We start from the raw sequence: 20,893 nt of genomic DNA, 5'->3' as shown, positions 1-20,893 counted from the left end.
ACCCCCACTTTATCCAGTATCCTGTTCCTAAAGCTGCCAACCAAATGCTAAATGGGATTCTGCAAGCAGGACCTGAGGGCAAGAGTGAGCTCTCCCCGAGGCATAGCAAGGGCGGGAACCGTAGCCCTGAGGCACAGATTTTTCGAGGACACATTTTGGTGCACCCACCCCAGGCGCCATGAAAACACGCTCCCCCCGACATTGAGCTCACCACCTGCAATTCCCATGTTGTCAGAGGCAGGTGCCAGGGTCAGGTCAAAAATAACTCACAAAGCATCAGTGTAGTTACCGTATTTTTTGCTCTATAAGACTCACTTTTTTCCTCCTAAAAAGTAAAGGGAAATCTGTGTGCGTCTTATGGAGCGAATGCAGGCTGCGCAGCTATCACAGAAGCCAGAACAGCAAGGGGGATTGCTGCGCAATGAAAGCAGCAATCCCCCTTGCTGTTCTGGCTTCTGTGATAGCTTTCACTGTGCAGCAATCCCTCTTGCTGTTCTGGCTTCTGAGATTCAGAATATTTTTTTTCTTGTTTTCCTCCTCCAAAAACTAGGTGCGTTTTGTGGTCTGGTGCGTCTTATAGAGCGAAAAATACGGTAGCTCTTTGTTCAAAGAAACCAAACAGCTCAGGCCCAAGTGAGCCTGAGGAACTCTTCCCAGTAGATCGCGGTTTCCCAGATTTGGGTCTCTGGCTGTTTTCGGACTACAACTCCCATCGTCCCTAGTGAGCAGGACCAGTGGTCAGGGATGATGGGAACTGTAGTCCAAAAACAGCCGGAGACCCAAGTTTTGCAAACCCTGCAGTTGATCTTGCCCAACCGTAACCCTAACCCTACCTCCAACCCTAATCCTAACCCTAAACCCAACCTTAACTTAACCCTACCTCCAACATTGACCCTAAACCTAACCCTACCTCCCAGTGCCAAAGAAGCAGGAGGAGAAGAGCCATCACCAAGTAGAAAGCACCCAAAAGGAAACACCATCAATTTCGCATGTGGCTGCTGCCTCACATCCAAGACACCCCGGAAGATAAGAATAAAATATAGGAATTATTATTCCAGCATTATTATGAAATTTTACCATTTACTCTCGTAGAACTCATTGCTATCAGAGCAAACGTAATGGCTGCATTGGCGCGTCACGGTAAGCCATAGTTTAGTGTGGCATTCACAAGCCGGAATGAGCCGAAGTGAGCCCCACCTGCCCTTGATGTCCCCCTTTTGTCTCCCCCTCTGATCCAGAGCACAACTTTAGCCGTGCTTCTTTTTCATGAAACTCTCGGCTTGTCATTGGTGGGGCTTATAAAATACTCTGGTCGCTTTCAAAGCAAGTCAACTCCAAGCCTTGGTTCAACAAACCTGAGTTTGTTATAAACCACAAACCCCTATTTGCATGCAAAAATAATTCAAAATATTCAGCAGAAATGAAGCAAAATGCTATTGGGAGTCCTCTTCCTGGAGAATTTGTGCAAGCCTGAGACTCACATGAGATCATTCCAGCTTCTGCATGACACAGTACAGTGGTACCTCAGGTTAAGTATTTAATTCGTTCCGGAGGTCTGTTCTTAACCTGAAACTGTTCTTAACCTGAAGCACCACTTTAGCTAATGGGGCCTCTGCTGCTGCCGCACCACTGGAGCCCAATTTCTGTTCTTATCCTGAAGCAAAGTTCTTAACCTGAAGCACTATTTCTGGGTTAGCGGAGTGTGTAACCCAAAGCGTATGTAACCTGAAGCGTAGGTAACCTGAGGTGCCACTGTAGTAGTAGTAATAATAATAATAATAATAATAATAATAATAATAATTTTTTTATTATACCCCACTCATCTGGCTGGGTTTCCCTAGCCACTCTGGGTCGCTTGCAGAATATCTAAAAACATAAACAACAGAATGAGGAGGTGCTAAATGGCATCATCCAGACCTCTTTATCTGCCCTTACATTTTTTGCCCCACCTACATTTACCTCTGGCCCCTCCCACCACCAGCATGTGGACCCTGGAAGGTTGCCCACAGAAAAATGTGGCCCTCAGAATCATACACCTGTGGAATTGGAAGGGGTCCAAATCGACCCAAACTCCAAGCCCCCTGCCCAGAGGTGTCATCATCTCAAGTCGATTGAGGGGAACTGATGGGATGCCCTAACTTCGCAAGCAGCCAGGGGGTGGAACTAAACACCCTCTGAACATTGAGGGGGCCCTTCTGCCCCTCAAAAAAACACTGGGGGGCCAAAACTGCCTTGGCCTCTAGAAGCCAGTACCTATGCCTCCTGCAATACAGGAATCCGAACTAATCATTCAGGACCGAGGTGTAAAAGGTTCTCCATCATGGCTAATTGATGGCTCTTTCGTGTGACGTGCAAATGTGGCCAACGGGTGCCAGAAAGCAAAAGATAGCAGTTCCAATCAATTTAGAGTTTTGCTAAAAGCGGGAGATTTCGATCTTTTCCTTAAAATTACTCGGATTTCTTTTAAGGAGTTTGGCGGTACTTACCAAGGCTCTCGTGAACGGCCGACTTCTCTTTGTAGCGTTTACGTTTCCCGCGTTGTTCCAAGCAGGGGAGACCCCCGATCTTCTCAAAGCACAGCTTCTTGTTGATGAAGAGGAAGAGGACCGCAAAGAGGACGATGAAGACCCCGACAGCTGAGAGGAACCCAATCGCTTCAGGAGTAACTGGCGGCGAGGAAAAGCACAAGGAAGAAAGCACAAGGCGTTAAGCTGGCGCTTTGCGGGGTCATGTCGGCAAATGGGCGTTCCCAGGCGTGCATTTGCAGCGACGGTGACAACGCAGAGGGATTAAGCATTTGTAAAAAGAGGCAGGATTCCCGAGGGAGCCGCAGGAAAAGGTAGGAAAAGAACAGGCCTGTTGCCTTTGTGCCCAGCTTGACGGTGTAACTGTAACCATGTCTACTCAGAAGGAAATCCTCTGGAATTTGATGGCTGTCATGCCCAGGTAAGTGACATTAATGGTGTTCCATCTCCTTTGAACACAGAAGGTCCTTGGCACCTCTCGGGAGGGCTGTGAGGGAACCCCACCTGAAATCTTGAAGTGCCCCTGTCTGGCAATGTTGACAATACTGAACTACATGAACCAATGGTTGGACTCAGCCAAAGGCAGATTCCTATGTCCTCAGCAAGTTTAGGGTAGCAGCCTGACAGGTGTACAGGTATATGCCTCCTGGTCTTTGATTTGCTCTAGGAGCTGTATGGGCAATCTACCCAGAAGATGAATTGTCTTTCGAGGAGTTAGTGATCAGACATGGTTACCTTTCCTGCCTCTGTTCCTTCCCCCTCCCTGACTCTTGATAAACTCTTTGATGGCATAAGAACAGCCTTTAATGTCCTAATCCAGGCATCCCCAAACTCAGCCCTCCAGATGTTTTTGGGACTACAACTTCCATCATCCCTAGCTAACAGGACCAGTGGTCAGGGATGATGGGAACTGTAGTTCCAAAACATCTGCAGGGCCGAGTTTGGGGAGGTCTGTCCTAATCCATGGGTAGGCAACCTAAGGCCTGGGGGCCAGATGCAGCCCAATCGCCTTCTCAATCTGGCGTGCGGACAGTCCGGGAATCAGCGTGTTTTTACATGAGTAGAATGTGTCCTTTTATTTAAAATGCATCTCTGGGTTATTTATGGGGCCTGCCTGGTGTCTATACATGAGTAGAATGTGTGCTTTTATTTAAAATGCATCTCTGGGTTATTTGTGGGACATAGGAATTCATTCATTTCCCCCCCCAAAAAAAAAAAAATATAGTCCAGCTCCCCACAAAGTTTGAGGGACAGTGGACCCTTCTCTGATGTTGGACATTGTTTTGAGAAAGTGAGGCATTGGGAGGGGGTGGTTAATGAATGATCTGCACATAGCCAGTCGGGCAAGCCACACAGGCTAGCTATCTATAGATCGGGTGGTTGTGGGCAGAGTTTTTGAGAAGCTCGTGTTCCAACTGTGGGGCTGTGCAAACTGAGGCTACCTGGGGGAGTCACTTTGCCGCTTCTTGAGGGCTTCCAACTGGCAGATGCAAGTGCTTGCTTGGTATGTATATATTGCTTGCTGTTTAGAATAAAATCTTTCAACTTCTCACTCACTTGTGTCTTTTTATTACTTCTGAATCTCATTTTAAAAGAACCACCTTGCATTTGGCAAGACAGAGAAAATGTTCCCACTATTCTGAGTCCTGAGGATGTCAACCCAGAAGGAACATTGGAACAGCGCAAACAGCTCCTCTCTGGGAGCAGAGAGTGCGTGATTAAGGTGCCTCTGCCCCCCCTGCCCCCCGCCAATCGATGTGACAACTGAATTGAGGCAATGGGGGGGCATGCCTACATCACTTAGAAGTCCTGTCTCTTTGTCTCCTATTTTAGCTGTGGCACCCCTTTTGTGTTGTCCCACACACATATACACGTGACAGCTAGTTTGCCACTGGTGCCAAGGCACTTTCTGAAAATTCCAAACGTACCCACTAGGGTCGCTAGCCCCTGGCTTAGCTTAAGCAAAGCGGTGGTCTCATGTGCCTTCTGACCCACCCCCCACCCCCTTTGTTGCTGTGGTTGGCATACGTCTGTCTCAACAGACCATGGAGTGCGCCTGAAGTCAAACTGCTGCATTAGCAGCACTAAAGCACCTTAAGGTCCATAAATAGCAACACCCTAAAGGTCCCGGGCCCTAAGGCAGTCAGATTAACCTCAACCAGGGCCAGGGCCTTTTCAACGCTGGCCCCGGCCTGGTGGAACGCTCTGTCTTATGAGACCAGGGCCCTGCAGGGTCTGATTTCTTTCTGCAGGGCCTGTAAGACAGTTGTTCCACCTGGCCTTTGGCTCGGAATCAACTTGATCCACTCCCCCTCTTTCCTTTTTCCTTCTGTGATGGAACTCCTATTTGGGGACTTCCCTGGCTTTTTTCTGGCCCACGTAGTTGCCAGTCTGGATAGTTGGCCTTGGGGAAGACTTGATGTTTTCATCCCCCAAAAGTTTTTGATTTGAGTTTCTACTGAAATGAGGCTGCATTTTAATGTTGTATTTTAATCTTGTTATTAAGTTGTATTTTAATCGATTGTTTTAATACCTGGTGTTAGCTGCCCTGAGCCCGGTCTTGGCTGGGGAGGGCGGGGTATAAATAAATTTTATTATTATCATTATTATTATGTGGCACGCCCCCCCCCCCACTGCAGAACGCAAGCCTGGGTGGTATTTATGGAGGTCCTGGGCTGCCCGGATGATGAGACCCGCCCCTCCCAGCCTGGCTCATGTGGTCCAAAGCAAAGCAGAGCAAGACATTGAGCACCAGCTTGGCTACAGGAGCTGATGGAAGGAGGCATTCAAGGCACCATCCAACCATTTTAAGGATTTGTGTAGGGTTTACTCCTGAGCCTTTTCTACTGCCGAAGATTTCCTGGAAGGCAGCAGAGATTCAGGATCAGAGTTTTCCTTCTCCTAGATGGGCTCCCTTCCCAGGTTGACGAGCCCGACCTGCCCCTCACTTCCCTCTACAGCACATTCAGAAACCGCCTTCTTGACCGCTGGACCCACGATTGCTTTGTCTGCTAGAGCCAGTCTTTGCATGAAGGGAAATCCCTAACTCATCGAGGGTTTGAGACCTGTCGGCTACCCTCACCTGGTTTAGCCGGCCAGTTGAAGCAGTTTCTGAGATATGCTTAAATGTAATGCCCAGCGAAGATCACAGAAGCCAGAAGTACAGGAATGGGATATATCGCTGCCCTACCCCAATGAGTTTCTTGTCCTGCTCCAGGACAGGCAATCAGTTAAATATATCATGCGAACAAGAAAGAAAGAAAGCTAAAAACTCCACAGAATGAATTATAAAGGTAAAGGTACCCCTGCCCGTACGGGCCAGTCTTGCCAGACTCTGGGGTTGTGCGCCCATCTCACTCAAGAGGCCAGGGGCCAGCGCTGTCCGAAGACACTTCCGGGTCACGTGGCCAGTGTGCTAGAAATCGGTCCCTATTTATCTACTTGCACCCGAGGGTGCTTTCGAACTGCTAGGTTGGCAGGCGCTGGGACTGAGCAACGGGAGCGCACCCCGCCGCGGGGATTCGAACTGCCGACCTTTCGATCGGCAAGCCCTAGGCGCTGAGGCTTTTACCCACAGCGCCACCCGCGTCCCAGTATGAATTATACAAAGCGAGAAATTACACAACCGTTCTAGAATTCCGTAATTTTTACAGGTTGCAGAAAACAGCCTTTCCTGGTGCAGGAGTGGGAGAAAGCTGCTAGCCACCATGCCCAAAAATTGCTCACTCTAGGAAAATTGACTATGCACCCCAAGATTTGGGATCTTCTCCAAACCTGTGCAAAAGATTTGCAGGGTTTTTGTTTTTTGCAGAGAAACCCCTGTGTTTTGCAGCACTCGCTCATTCAGCAAAGGAGATGGTCTTGGAAGCGTGCAAGGCACAATCAGTGGCAGCCTATTGCTAAAACCACAGCTTTCATTTTAAAGAAAAAAAGGGGGGGAATTTTTTAAGTGCACACAAAGCAATTCCTCAACTGCATCAGAGGGAGATTCAATCCGTGCACATTTAACTTGGGGGGGGGGGGGGGCAGCAGCATTGTCAGCCAAGGCTCCTTTTAATGCCAGTTTCATTCCTGACTTTTGGGGTAGGAGGTGGAGCAGAGATAATAGGGAAGCTGGCGTTACTGGTACTTTTCCAATTAGAAACCCACCACCACCCAATCAGTGGCCCATAAACTGTTCTTATGCCGTTTGCGCTAATTGAATTTCATTATACATTTGGAGCAACACATTATTTCCCTGCTGGTTCCTATAGCACCCTTCATAACGAGAGGCTAATTATATAGCGTGTGCATTTGCACGCACACACACACACACACACACACACACACACACAAGACTGAACACCAAGAGAACTTGTGTGGGCCGTAGCTCTGAGGAAAGGCTGCGTGGAGCAGACTTGGGCAATCTTGCACTGGGTTTAATGCACAACGCCTCTGCCAGCAGCATAAACTGTGCACAGGTGGCACCGGGATGGGCTGTACCTCAGATGCCGTGCACACAGAAAGCCGAAGGTTTGATCCCTGGGATCTCCAGGAAGGACTGGGAGAAATCCTTCCTAACCACCTGCTGTTCCACTCCCAGGAACACAGGAAGTTGTTTTATAAAATAGTCAGCCCATGGGTCCAATTAGCTTGGTACTGTCTACACTGACTGGCAGCCATTTTCCAGGGTTTTCATAGCTGTCAGCTTACAGATTTGAAAACAAGGGACCAGCAGCCTTGAAAATAAGGGATCAGCAGCCAAAATAAGGGATTTTCCGAACACAGGTATGTTCAACTTCTGAGCCCCTCTGAGCCAAAGGCAGAAAGCCCAGCCAGCAGCCAAACGAAGCCTCAAGCGGTGGTTCCCACAGCGCAGCAACCCGGCAAAGGGGATGCAGCAAGGAAAACCACCGTCACCTCTCCGCTGGGAAGCGCTGAGCAAAGGTGAGTCCCCAGGCAACGTGGTTGATTTGATCGGCACAAAGCATGCAAGCTCCACCCCCCAGTCGTTCTTAGACTCCTTATTGGGTGAGCAACGCAGCCAAGCAACACAGTTGGAGCCTCCCTCCTCCCTGGCCGGCAGGGAGGGAGGGAGGGAGAGGAGCTGCTTCCTTTGAAACCCGGGAAATTTAAGAGACATCATCAATAAGGGACAACAGCAGGACACAGCGCTGGGATAAAGGACTTTCCCACCAAATAAGGGACGGTTGACAGCTATGGGGTTTTAGGCCTTAACTGGAGATGCCAAGGATTCAACTTCGGACTTTATGTATGCAAAGCAGATGCACACACCCCCTCAGCTGGTTCAATCCCCAGTATCTCCAGGAAAAACCAGCAAGAGAGTCTTGCATCCACACGAAAGCTTATACCAGAACAAACTTAGTTGGTCTATAAGGTGCTACTGGACATTCATTATTATTATTATTTTATTTCGACTGCGTCAGACCAACACAGCTACTGAGAAGGCCCTCTGCCTGGTTCCCTGTAACTTGGCTTCTCACAGTGAGGGAACCGCCAGAAGGCCCTCGGAGCTGGACCTCAGTGTCCGGGCAGAACGATGGGGGTGGAGACGCTCTTTCAGATATACTGGACCGAGGCCGTTTAGGGCTTTAAAGGTCAGCACGAACACTTTAAAATGTGCTGGGAAACGTACTTATATAAGCAAGTTATATGATGTTAGTCTTTGAGGTGCGGCAGGACTCTGCTGTGTTTGCTGCAGAATGGCTACTCCTCTGGAAATATTTATCCAGGGCGATTGGCTGCATGGGGACAGAGTTCAGCACACAAGCAGCTGAATGTGCCACAGGCTCTGCAACGGCTTCTGTTGCCGATGTCCACAGTAGAAAAAAGAAATATGGAAGCAGATTGGCCCACGTACTGATTAGTCCTAGAAATAGATAAAGACAAGCCTACATTGAAAAAATACGAAGGAATTATAAGTCACCTAACAGATTGGTTGGGATGCAGGTGGTGCTGTGAGTTAAACCACAGAGCCTAGGACTTGTCGATCAGAAGATCGGCAGTTCAAATCCCCACGACGGAGTGAGCTCCCGTTGCTCGGTCCCTGCTCCTGCCAACCTAGCAGTTTGAAAGCACGTCAAACTGTAAGTAGATAAATAGGTACCACTCCGGTGGGAAGGTAAACGGTGTTTCTGTGCGCTGCTCTGGTTCGCCAGAAGTGGCTTAGTCATGCTGGCCACATGACCCAAAAGCTGTACGCCGGCTCCCTTGGCCAGTAAAGCGAGATGAGCGCCGCAACCCCAGAGTCGGTCACGACTGGACCTAATGGTCAGGGGTCCCTTTACCTTTACCTAACGGATTGGTTACAATATTTTCAGTTACAGCAAAGATTGGCCATGGATTTAAAACAAGGAATTGCAAAGGAAACATCTAAATTTGAAAGAGAATTAATTTTTATCAACGGAAAAAATATTTCACGAATCTACGATTACCTTTTGGAATGGGAAACAAAAGAAGAACAAGTCAAGGCAGTTATGGTGAAATGGGCACAGGATTTTGGATGCAGGCTCAGTGCAGGCATTGAAACACTCATGGTGACAGCATATACAGCATATATGGCCCTCTCTGAGTGTTCACTCTTAGCAGTACAGTGGTACCTCAGGTTACAGACGCTTCAGGTTACATACGCTTCAGGTTACAGACTCCGCTAACCCAGAAACAGTACCTCAGGTTATGAACTTTGCTTCAGGATGAGAACAGAAATCGCGTGGTGGCAGTGGGAGGCCCCATTAGCTAAAGTGCTACCACAGGTTAAGAACAGTTTCAGGTTAAGAACGGACCTCTGGAATGAATTAAGTTCTTAACCTGAGGTACCACTGTAGAGGAAGTTGTCTTGGAAAGTCTCATCCATATGCCGGCAATTGATGCTCTAAGCCTAATCCACAGCTCTAAGACAAGTGCATTCAGGATAGTTCAGGACAGATGGTCAGCTAAGGTTGCAGGTTCGATCCCTGTGCAGGACAGCTGCATATTCCTGAACTGCAGAGGGATAAACTACATGTTCCTCAAGGTCCTTTCCAACTCTATAATTCTATGATTTGAACGGCGGCCCCAAGTGCTTTGGCTTACCAGTAGTACAGTGGTGCCTTGCAAGACGAAAATAATCCGTTCCGCGAGTCTCTTCGTCTTGCGGTTTTTTCATCTTGCGAAGCAAGCCCATTGGCGGCTTAGCGCTATTAGCGGCTTAGCGGATCAGCTGATAAGCGGCTTAGTGGCTTAGAAAAAGGAGGGGGAAAGGGGGGGAAACCCGCAGGAACTCGCAAGACATTTTCGTCTCGCGAAGCAAGCCCATAGGGAATTTGTTTTGCGAAGCACCTCCAAAACGGAAAACCCTTTCGTCTAGCGGGTTTTCCGTCTTGCGAGGCATTCGTCTTGCGGGGCACCACTGTACGTGTGAAAAGGATCTAGGGGTCTTGGTGGACCACAAGCTTAACACGAGTCAACAGTGTGATGCAGCAGCAAAAAAGGCAAATGCTATTCTAGGCTGCATCAACAAAAGTACAGCATCCAGATCAAGGGAAGTCATAGTATCACTCTATTCTGTTTTAGTCAAACCACACCTGGAGTCCTGTATCCAATTCTGGGTGCCACAATTTAAGAAGGAGGTTGACAAGCTGGAACGTGTGCAGAGGAGGGGACCAAGGGGCTGGGAACCAAGCATTCCTTATGAGGAACGGTTGAAGGAGCTGGGTATGTTTAGCCTGGAAAAGAGGAGACTGAGAGGAGATAGGATAGCCATCTTCAAATATCTGAAGGGCTGTCACCTGGTAAATGGAGCAAGCTTGTTTTCTCCTGCTCTGGTGGGTAGGACTCGAACAAGTGGCTTCAAGTTACAAGAAAGGAGATTCTAACTAAACTTTAGAAGGAACTTTCTGACAGTATGAGCTGTTTGACCGTGGAACGGTCTCCCTCGGGAGGTTGTGGACTCTCCTTCCTTGGAGGTTTTTAAGCAGAGGTTGGACAAGACAACTCTTTGAAATCTCTTCTAACTCTACAATTTCATGATTCTATGGTTTAGGTCTGCAGTGAATGTATGTTATTTTCACTTCCTGAAAAGATAAACCGCGCCTTCACAGCTGTGGGAGAGTGTGCCCCGAAAACAGCAATTAGCTTTCTGAAAAACAAGGTGCGACCAAGTGACGCGTTGTCAGGTTCTGTGGATCACGCCTGAGCAACGGCAAGGTGGCTAATGCTTTAGCAGAGAGCAAACCGGAGCCCAGCCCGGCACTCTGTGCCAAAGTCAGCGCTGGAATTAAGCTGAGAAACAGCACCGCTTGGTTAGTTAATGCTCGAATAAAGAACATGATGCACCTTGTGCAATATCAGCCAGCCCGTTCTCTCAAATCAGCAGGTGAAGCCCTCATGGTGGTCCCTCCTCTGTATGAGGTAGGTGGTGTGGAGTCCAGGAAAGGGCCTTTTTGGTGGTGGCTCCCTTCTTCTGAGGTGCATCTAGCCCCATCTCTCTATAGCTTTAGGTGGCTAGTCAAGACACACCTTTTTCAGCAGCTGTTTGGAGGAAGAGGGACCTGAAGGCTGGCGCTATAAGTAACTGTGCTTTGCTGGTTTGTGATGTGTTTTTAAGGATTGTGGTGTTTTATGAATTTTTCTTATCTATTGGCCCATTCGTTCTACACTGGCTTGTGCAAAGTTACAGATAGGTAGCCGTGTTGGTCTGCCATAGTCAAAACAAAAAAAATTCCTTCCAGAAGCACCTTAAAGACCAACTAAGTCAGTTCTTGGTATGAGCTTTCGTGTGCATGCACGAAGAAGTGTGCATGCACACGAAAGCTCATACCAAGAACTGACTTAGTTGGTCTTTAAGGTGCTACTGGAAGGATTTTTTTTTGTTTTGGCTTGTGCAAAGTTCTGCTTGTGCAGTTGGTCCCTTACCTTTCCCGCCCCGACCTGGCCACAGTGATCCATGCGACGGTCATCTCCAGGCTTGACTACTGTAATTCGCTCTATGCGGGGCTGCCCTTGAAGCTGTCCCAGAAACTCCAGCGGGTACAGAATGCTGCAGCGAGGCTCCTCACGGGGTCTCTGCCATGGGAGCATATTCACCCAGTGCTTTTCAAGCTGCACTGGCTCCCGGTGGAGTACAGGGTCAGATTTAAGGTGCTGCTTTTGACCTTTAAAGCCCTTCACGGCCTAGGACCCTCGTACCTACGGGACCGCCTCTCCCGGTATGCCCCACGGAGAGCCTCAAGGTCCATAAATAACAACACCCTAGTGGTCCCAGGCTCTAAAGTTAGATTGGCTTCGACCAGAGCCAGGGCCTTTTCAACTCTGGCTCCGGCCTGGTGGAACGCTCTGCCTCATGAGACCAGGGCCCTGCAGGATCTGATTTCTTTCCGCAGGGCCTGTAAGACAGAGTTGTTCCGCCTGGCCTTTGGCTTGGAGCCAGTTTGATTCCCTCCCTCCCTCCCTCCCTCCCTCCCTCTCTCTCTCTCTCTTTTTTTTCCCTCTTTCTTTCTTTTCCTTCTCCTCCTGCGATGAGGCTACATTTTAATATTTTAATGTTCCATTATTTTAATGTTATATTTTATTTTTGTTTTTAAGTTGTAATCATTCATCTTGTTTTTATTATTGCTTGTAAGCCGCTCTGAGCCCGGCCTTGGCTGGGGAGGGCGGGGTATAAATAAAAAATTATTATTATTATTATTATTATTATTATTATTAAATAAATAAATAGTGCTGCATATGGGGAAATTATGTGCAATTAGCCCACTTTTCCCTTCATCCTTGAAGCAGGCACTTAAATCATTTTATTTTTCAAGGTCAAGAAGAAAGAGGACACAAACTTTCTCCTTGAAAAGTGGCCTCTGCACCTTTAAATGAGTGGTGAGTGATGCTTGCATCATAATTAAAATATGAAATGACTCTGAAAATCCTACTTTTTAAAAACCTGTGTGTTTGCACTTACGGTTGACTTCCCTGAAACAGGCGTGTCCAACTTTCAAGAGACCGTGATCTACTCACAGCATAAGAAAACAGGCAGTGATCTACCAAAGTTTTTAGGAAGCCAAAGTTTTTAGGGAACCAGTAAATTGTGATTGACCTGTTGACCATCACTGCCCTAAAAAATGCAAATGAAACGGAAACTATGCTGTCTGCCACCTGATAAATGATATACTTTTTAAAAAAACATATTTTGTTTATCTATGAATTGCCTTTTCCACGGCTCAAGGAGGTTTATAATCCTGCAATAAAAACTAAATTAAGTTTTTAAAAAAACACAAGAAACAATTAAAATAGGTTTTAAAACCAAATTCTAATATACACTTTAAAACAATAAACACAACAAAAAAATCCACCCAATTGGAAAAGCTTATTTGGTTGATCCTGTATTCATCTACTAAAAAGCGGGGGGTGATCAGGCTGGAATCGATTAGTACCTGCAAAATAGTGCAGGCACATGAGTCAAAGCAATCATTCTGAAGCAAGAAACATGCAGTGTTAAGAGGATGCACACATGCGACTTACCAGCGTTTGTAGAAAAGTCTTTCCTTCCTGTGTCAAAGAGAAACAGGGGGACACTTTTACAACGGTACTTGCCATCTGCCGTTTTTAAAAGTTGTGTATTAAAAATGTTTTTATAATAATAATAATAATAATAATAATAATAATAATAATAATAATGATGATGATGATGATGATGATGTTATGCTGCCTGATTAAATGTAGGCACTTTTAGCTGATTGATTGATTCCTCAAACCAATTTATTGATTAAACTCTGGGGCCCTGTCAGACATATCCAGACCGAAAAAGATGGTTTCATAAAATCATAGAATCTTAAGAGTTGGAAGGGACCCGAGGGTCATCTAGTCCAACCCCCTGCAATGCAGGAATCTCAGGTGGAGCATCCATGGCAGATGGCCATTCAACCTCTGCTTGAAAACCTCCAAGGAAGGAGAGTCCACCACCTCTCGTGGGAGTCTGTTCTGCTGCCGAACAGCTCTTAATGTCAGGACTTTTTCTGAATGTTTCACACGTACAATATTTACGGCTGAAACTCTGCACCAACAGAGTTCATCCACACTTGCATTTTCTCTGCTTTTATCCCCCAGGGAAACCTGCAGGTTAGCGCTTAAACCAGGGGTCAGCAAACTTTTTCAGCAGGGGGCCGGTCCACTGTCCCTCAGACCTTGTGGGGGGCCAGACTACGTTTTGAAAAAATAAAATAAAATGAACGAATTCCTATGCCCCACAAATAACCCAAAGATGCATTTTAAATAAAAGGACACATTCTACTCATGTAAAAAGACGCTGATTCCCAGACCGTCCATGGGCCGGATTTAGAAGGCGATTGGGCCACATCCGGCCCCCGGGCCTTAGTTTGCCTACCCATGGTTTAACTAAAGTTCCCACTGACCTCAATGGGAATGACTAACACTGTTCTGCCTGTTCCTTTGCATTCAAAGGTGTGCAAAAGGGCATGGTTTCTCTTTTATGCATGCAGTACAATGCTCAGTCTATGCTCAGTCAAGCTTCTTTCCTTGAGTGAAAATTACAGCCTGCTCTGCATCCAAGCCTCGCAGCTGATTCTTCTCCTCCTTGCCAATTTGTGTGTTTGTGTGATTGCGATTATCAGGGTCACCTTTGGGGACGGCAGAGGGAGTCACACAAACGCCCCGTCCCCTGCAGCAGGTGAGAGGCGATTGCAACAATTCCGTCTCCGGCTTGTTTGAAATAGATAATCAGCCGAGAGAGCTTCTGTCCTGCGAAAACACACACGTTTTATTTCTGGAGTGTTTGCACATTGCGTGCGCCTCACACATGAATAAAAGCGCCACCTGTTTGAGGCCGATAACTGCAGCTCATGATGCGCCGTATCAGTCGCTCGCTGCAACAGCAGGCCGCTTTGTAAAAGCGACACTCCGGCAGCTCTGACGTGACCCACATTTTGTTAAAACAGCTGCGTGCTGTTCAGTTTGCTTTAATAAGCCTCCGCTTGAGCTTCTCCGAGTTTGCACAGAAGCCCATTTCTTCTACCCTGACGCGCTGCAGAGATAAGCTTGAAAGTGTGCTGTCAGCACTGGGTGAAAAGTCACGAGTTCGAGGGCGGGGGATCTGGGGAACATCAGGATAGTGGTGGGCTTTGGGGTCCCTGGACAGACCCTCTAAGTGTCCCTATTTTCCAGGGACAGCCCAGATTTACAGAAGCTGTCCTGGTTTCTGATTTGATCTTGGAATATCCCTCTTTTCTTTAGGACGTCCTAATAATAATAATAATAATAATAATAATAATAATTTTATTTACTGTATTTTTCGCTCTATAAGACACATCAGACCACAAGACGCACCTAGTTTTTGGAGGAGGAAAACAAGAAAAAAAATATTCTGAATCTCAGAAGCCAGAACAGCAAGAGGGATCGCTACGCAGTGAAAGCAGCAATCCCTCTTTCTGTTCTGGCTTATGGGATAGCTGCGCAGCCTCCATTCGCTCCATAAGATGCACACACATTTCCCCTTACTTTTTAGGAGGAAAAAAGTGAGTCTTATAGAGCAAAAAATACGGTATACCCCATCCATCTGGCTGGGTTGCCCCTGACACTCTAGGCGGCTTCCAACACGCATAAAAATAGTAACAAAACATCAAAAATTAATAGTAACAATCAGATCCTATATAAAAAGTCACAAAAACCAATTCTCCTATTCTCATTGGAGAAATGTTGATGGGGATGGATTTATGCGACCCTCAAGCCAAGGAGATGAGTAGCCCAGGACAGGGACTTTTTAATGTTTAATGTTTTGTTGTGTTGTGTTTTTTATCTATGTTAGATGCCACCCAGAATGGCTGGGGCAAGCCAGTCAGATGGGCAGGGTATAAATAATAAAATTAGTAGTAGTAGTCTGGAATAGGATGTCCCTATTGGAGGGTATGATATGAAGGATAGGTAGAACATAGACTGGGATCCATATGATTTGCAGTAGATGGGGAAAGGTTCCTTTTCAACAACAAAAGAGGCTAGTAGCCATTGATGACCACCAGATATGGGGAAGTCACTCCGTAAGCCATCTCAGCAGAAGAGTGGAGTAAAAATGCTTTGAAATAAGAGCTGGGTAGCTTGCAGCCCTCTAGATATTTCTGGACTCCAACTCCCATCAGCCCTGATCATTGGTCCTGCTGCTGATGGGACTTGAAGTCCAATGATGGCTTGAGGGCCAAAGGCTCCCATTGCTGCTTCAAATAAATGGTAAAAAATGCTTTGAACAAACAAAATGAGAGGAAAGAGTCTCTGTTTCTTGCAGGTGAAGCAGGGGGGGAAACCTAGTTTGAAAAATTAAAAACTTGTGCATGCTTTATTCTATGAAAGATTACAAAAAAACACACTAGGAGGAGCATCCAGCAAATAGGTATAGTTGGTCAAGGGAGCCGGGAACTCAAAAAAAAGCCTCTGCCCTAAACAAATTTAGCAGATTCATTAGGTTTTGAACAACCAAAACTATCTTCCTCTCTCTCTCTCCTCTCTTCTCTCTCTCCTCTCTTCCTCCTCTCTTCTCAAAGGCAGAAAGTCCTTGTCTGCCATACCAGCACACCTTGCAAAACCCACTTAAAACTCGCCCCCCCCCCCTCTTATCCTACATCTGATGCCCAGGACTGGATGAACTTAAGATAGTTGATTTTTCTCTGATCACAGGCTAGTCTTACAAGCACAACCTGTTCTTTCCTGGAACAAAATCTTGCTTTGCATTAACAAGCCTTCTGTCATTCCATGCCAAGGGTAGGCAACCTAAGGCCCGGGGGCCGGATGCGGCTCATTCGCCTTCTCAATCCGGTCAGTGGACGGTCCGGGAATCAGCGAGTTTTTACATGAGTAGAATGTGTCCTTTTATTTAAAATGCATCTCTGGGTTATTTTGTGGGGCCTGCCTGGTGTTTTTACATGGGGCACAGGAATTCATTCATTTTGTTTATTTTTTCAAAATATAATCTGGCCCACCACATGGTCTGAGGGTCAGTGGACCGGCCCACGGCTGAAAAAGGTTTCTTCCAGGCAAATCACTAAAAGACGGAAGTGTACTCCTGCCACAGACCCTATACCTGAAAGCAGCTTTTTGTGTCAATTTATATACTCATATATACTTATAAGGGACGTGGGTGGTGCTGTGGTCTAAACCACAGAGCCTAGGGCTTGTTGATCAGAAGGTCGGCAGTTCGAATCCCTGCAATGGGGTGAGCTCCCATTGCTCTGTCCCTGCTCCTTCCAACCTAGCACTTCGAAAGCACGTCAAAGTGCAAGTAGATAAATAGGTACCACTCTGGCGGGAAGGTAAACAGCGTTTTCGTGCGCTGCTCTGGTTCGCCAGAAGCGGCTTAGTCATGCTGGCCACATGACCCAGAAACTGTCTGCAGACAAACACCGGCTCCCTCAGCCTATAGAGCGAGATGAGCGCTGCAACCCCAGAGTCGTCCATGACTGGACCTAACGGTCAGGGGTACCTTTACCTCTACCTATATAGTTATCTAATTTATCAGCACCTGTTGAGGACCCAGTAGTTACATAGGAAGATGTCTTATACTGAGTCAGGCACTTGGTGCCTCTAGCTAAGTCTTGTCTACACTGACTAGCAAAAGTAGCTTCTTTCCCAAATAGGTTTTATATTAAACAATAGCAATCCGACTCTTCGTTGCTAAAGACATACTGTCTTCTCTAGCATATTATATACTACAAAGATCTGTTTTAATTATGCATTCTCAACGTAGTTTTAATTTTAATTCTCCTTATTGCACTTGATAATTCAGTGCAAGAAAGGAGGCTTTACAAATGAAATCTCATTACTAGACAAAGAGTTATTACAAAATAAGACAAAAGTAATTTCTAAAGTATATGAAACACTGTTGGACTGGGAAGTTAAGGACAAACAAGTAAATGAGGTAATGATTAGATGGGTTTAAGATATAGGTAAAACTATCGAACTATCATCATGGGAAAAATTATGGAAAGAAAGTTGGAAATTTACGGCTTGCGAAATGATAAGGAAAAACCTGATAAAGATGTTTTATAGATGGTATTTAACGCCAACCAAAATATGCAAAATGTATAAAACAAAATCTAATCTGTGTTGGAGGTGTAATCAAGTAGGGGGGACACTCATACATGTGTGGTGAACATGTGATAAAATCAAGGGCTTCTGGGATGTGGTGTATGAGGAGCTAAAGAAAATATTCAAACAAAATATTATTAAGAAAACAGAAGCTTTTTTTACTGGGGATACCTTAATTATTATTATTATTAATAATAATAATAATAATAATAATAATAATAATAATAATAATAATAATAATTTATTTATACCCCGCCCATCTGGCTGGGTTTCCCCAGCCACTCTGGGCGGCTTCCAACCGAATATTCAAAAGACAATACAGCATTAAACATTAAAAACGATTAACTTCTGCAAAATAAATTAAGGTATGTAAGTCAAAAATAGAAAGAAAAAGAGGTAAGAAGGAATTAAGAAGGAAACAGTTTACCAAAAACAAAAAGAGAACCGTGTTGAAGATCAAGGAAGTCAACTGGAAGAAAAGAAAGGAAATATCGTATATATATTGATGTTCATTTGTTTGTATAAATTTTTGTAAGTAACAATGTTTTAGTTGTATTTCTCTATTTTTTGTTTTTGTTTTAGTGTTGTTTATGTATTATTATTTTAAAATTTAATGCGTGTGTGTCGTAAAATAAATTCAAATAAAGGGGGGGGAATTCAGTGCAATCCTGTTACAGTTGATTTTGACAGCTCGATGACTAAGCTCTTTAGCGACGAAACGTCTGATTACCAGAACAATATCCGAACACTGAACCACTGGAATATCGCAACTGGATTCTTTATTTACTGCGTTTGCAATTGTTTAAGATAAAACCTATTTGGGAAAGAAGCTACTTATGCCATTTTTATGGACGTTTATTGTTCGTTTGAGGGACGTGGGTGGCGCTGTGGGTTAAACCACAGAGCCTAGGACTTGCCGATCAAAAGGTCGGCGGTTCGAATCCCCGCAACGGGGTGAGCTCCTGTTGTTTGGTCCCTGCTCCTGCCAAGCTAGCAGTTCAAAAGCACATCAAAGTGCAAGTAGATAAATAGGTACTGCTCTGGTGGGAAGGTAAACGGCGTTTCCGTGCGCTGTTCTGGTTCACCAGAAGCGGCTTAGTCATGCTGGCCACATGACCCGGAAGCTGTACGCCGGCTCCCTCGGCCAATAAAGCGAGATGAGCGCCGCAACCCCAGAGTCGGTCACGACTGGACCTAATGGTCAGGGGTCCCTTTACCTTTACCTATTGTTTGTTTGCAGATGGTTGCCTTGGTGATATTATCTTGTGTCAATTGCAGTAGTCATTGTATCACCACCCTGTTCATTGTTTCATGCACTGACTGGCAGCAGTTCTCCAAGGTTTCAGGTAGTGAGTTTTTGCCAGCCTTACCTAGAGATGCCGGGATTTGAACCTGGGACCTGCTGCGTGCAAAGCACATGCTCTGCCACTGAGCTATGGTCCTTTCCCTGAGATGTTGCACCACTGAGCTATCGTCCTTCCTCCTACATGCCAAGGAGGCATCACAGATTTCTTAGAGTTGGAAGGGACCCGAGGGTCATCTAGTCCAACCCCCTGCAATGCAGGAATCTCAGGTGGAGCATCCATGACAGATGACCAACCAACTTCTGCTTTAAAGCAGGCACCCCCAAACTCGGCCCTCCAGCTGTTTTGGGACTACAACTCCCATCATCCCTAGCTAACAGGACCAGTGGTCAGGGATGATGGGAGTTGTAGTCCCCAAACAGCTGGAGGGCCGAGTTTGGATGCCTGCTTTAAAATCTCCAAGGAAGGAGAGTCCACCACCACTGTTGAATGTATCCTGCTTGCACACCATCTAAAGGCCACATGTGAATGCAGTCAGTGTGTCTGCTTTGGTTATGTAAATAGCAGCAGCGAAGGAGCGAAGGTCACCTCTCAGAAGCTGCTATTTACATTTCAAGGGACGCCTCAAACACAAGGCATATCACACTTAACTGAAGGAACAGTTGAAGGAGCTGCATATGTTTAACTTGGAAAAGGGGATGTATGACAGCCATCTTCAAATACAGTGGTACCTCAGTTTTCGACCGTCTACACTGAGGAACATTTCGGTTTTTGAACCCTTTTCGGAAGTCGAACGTGCCACGTGGCTTCCGATTGAGTTTTCGATTTTCAAACGTTTCGGAACTTGAACAGTCTTCCGGAACGGATTATGCTCAAAAACCCAGGGACCACTGTATCTTAAGCCTTTCAACTTAACCCCCCAAGTCCCCTTCCCAGCCAAAAGTATTTTCTTCTGAGTTTGCTCACAGTCTACTCAAAGTGGGTTTAAATTCGGCCATAATATTCAGCTAGTCCAGGCATGGCCAAACTTGGCCCTCCAGCTGTTTTGGGACTACAACTACCATTATCCCTAGCTAAAAGGACCAGTGGTTAGGGATGATGGGAACTGTAGTCCCAAAACAGCTGAAGGGCCAAGTTTGGCTATGCCTGAGCTAGTCGGATAGCACTTTTAGCTGGCATTGAAGGGAGATGGGAAGGATTTCTCTCAGTATTCCCTGTGCTTGCTTTGTACTTTGTACCTAAGAAAGATTGCTCTCAAGTACTATCTGCAGGACATTCCTGTGCTAATCCTGTGCTAATCTTACTTCTGCAAATTTCGGCTAGACAATTAGCACACCGCCAGTGAGTGTTTGCTAAATTTGTCTGGCGGGTCAAAAGTCTATTTCTTAGCTTGCAAAAACATTTTAGCTGCTGTTTGCAGATTTAACCAGGCCTGCCAAAGAGGCCCCTTCCTGTGCTTATGCTTACTAATACAAAAATAAGAAAAGACACGTACAAGCAAGAGGGGAGGGGGAGTGCTTAACTAGCAGAAAGACACGTGTGAGGAAGTGCTTAGCCAGCAGAAAGATGTGTTAAGCAAGCGATAATAAGTTGAACATTTGCCAGCTGATTGGGAAAGTCTGTAAAGGGTATGGGAGGGGGGAGAGTGTTCAGAAAAGTATAAGAAAGTCTGCTGAAGTGTCTTGAGGCACAACCAGTTCTTAGGAACTATCCTGCTGGTTGTCTCTGCGCACAGATTGTCTCTGTGCACAGATTTCAATAAACTTTTTCTCCAAAGAAGATTTTGCTTTCCTGGTACTTTTGTTCCCTCCAAGGTCCGGGGATGGCGAGGCTGATGGATCCCTAGGTAAATAAGGCTTCATTTCTTTGGGGGCTCGTCCGGGATAAGCCTCCTCCCCAATACGGACCGGAGGGCCAGGCTCAACCAAGGTGAACAGCTCGGCAGCGTTTTGCAGGCTCCCGTGCGCACCCCACCTGTTTCGTGGGGGGGAGCCAGCCACACTGTTCTGGAGT

The 20,893-nt window shown here is 46.2% G+C and overlaps 2 protein-coding genes across 6 annotated transcripts in view; both read right to left on the bottom strand.

Moving 5' to 3' along the window:
• HIF1A (hypoxia inducible factor 1 subunit alpha) overlaps window positions 1-20,893 on the bottom strand; it is a 641,105-nt gene that overhangs the window by 504,399 nt on the left and 115,813 nt on the right. The window lies entirely within an intron of this gene.
• SYT16 (synaptotagmin 16) overlaps window positions 1-20,893 on the bottom strand; it is a 111,131-nt gene that overhangs the window by 47,181 nt on the left and 43,057 nt on the right. For 2 of the 5 annotated variants that reach the window (XM_083734619.1, XM_083734622.1), the window contains exons 2-3: window positions 13,011-13,037; window positions 2,487-2,666 (exon numbers count right to left, since the gene is read on the bottom strand). In XM_083734619.1, the coding sequence (XP_083590745.1) occupies window positions 2,487-2,666; window positions 13,011-13,037 (207 nt within the window). Of the gene's footprint in view, window positions 1-2,486; window positions 2,667-13,010; window positions 13,038-14,125; window positions 14,247-20,893 lie in introns of those variants that run through there. The other 3 variants (XM_083734620.1, XM_083734621.1, XM_083734623.1) reach the window with 2 other exon arrangements.

Source organism: Podarcis gaigeae (genome assembly GCF_964106915.1).
Source record: "Podarcis gaigeae genome assembly, chromosome: 1".
In the NCBI taxonomy this organism is placed as follows: Eukaryota; Metazoa; Chordata; class Lepidosauria; order Squamata; family Lacertidae; genus Podarcis; species Podarcis gaigeae.
The sequence above is the reverse complement of the archived record's forward strand: the minus strand, read 5'-3'. Positions and strand labels throughout refer to the sequence as shown.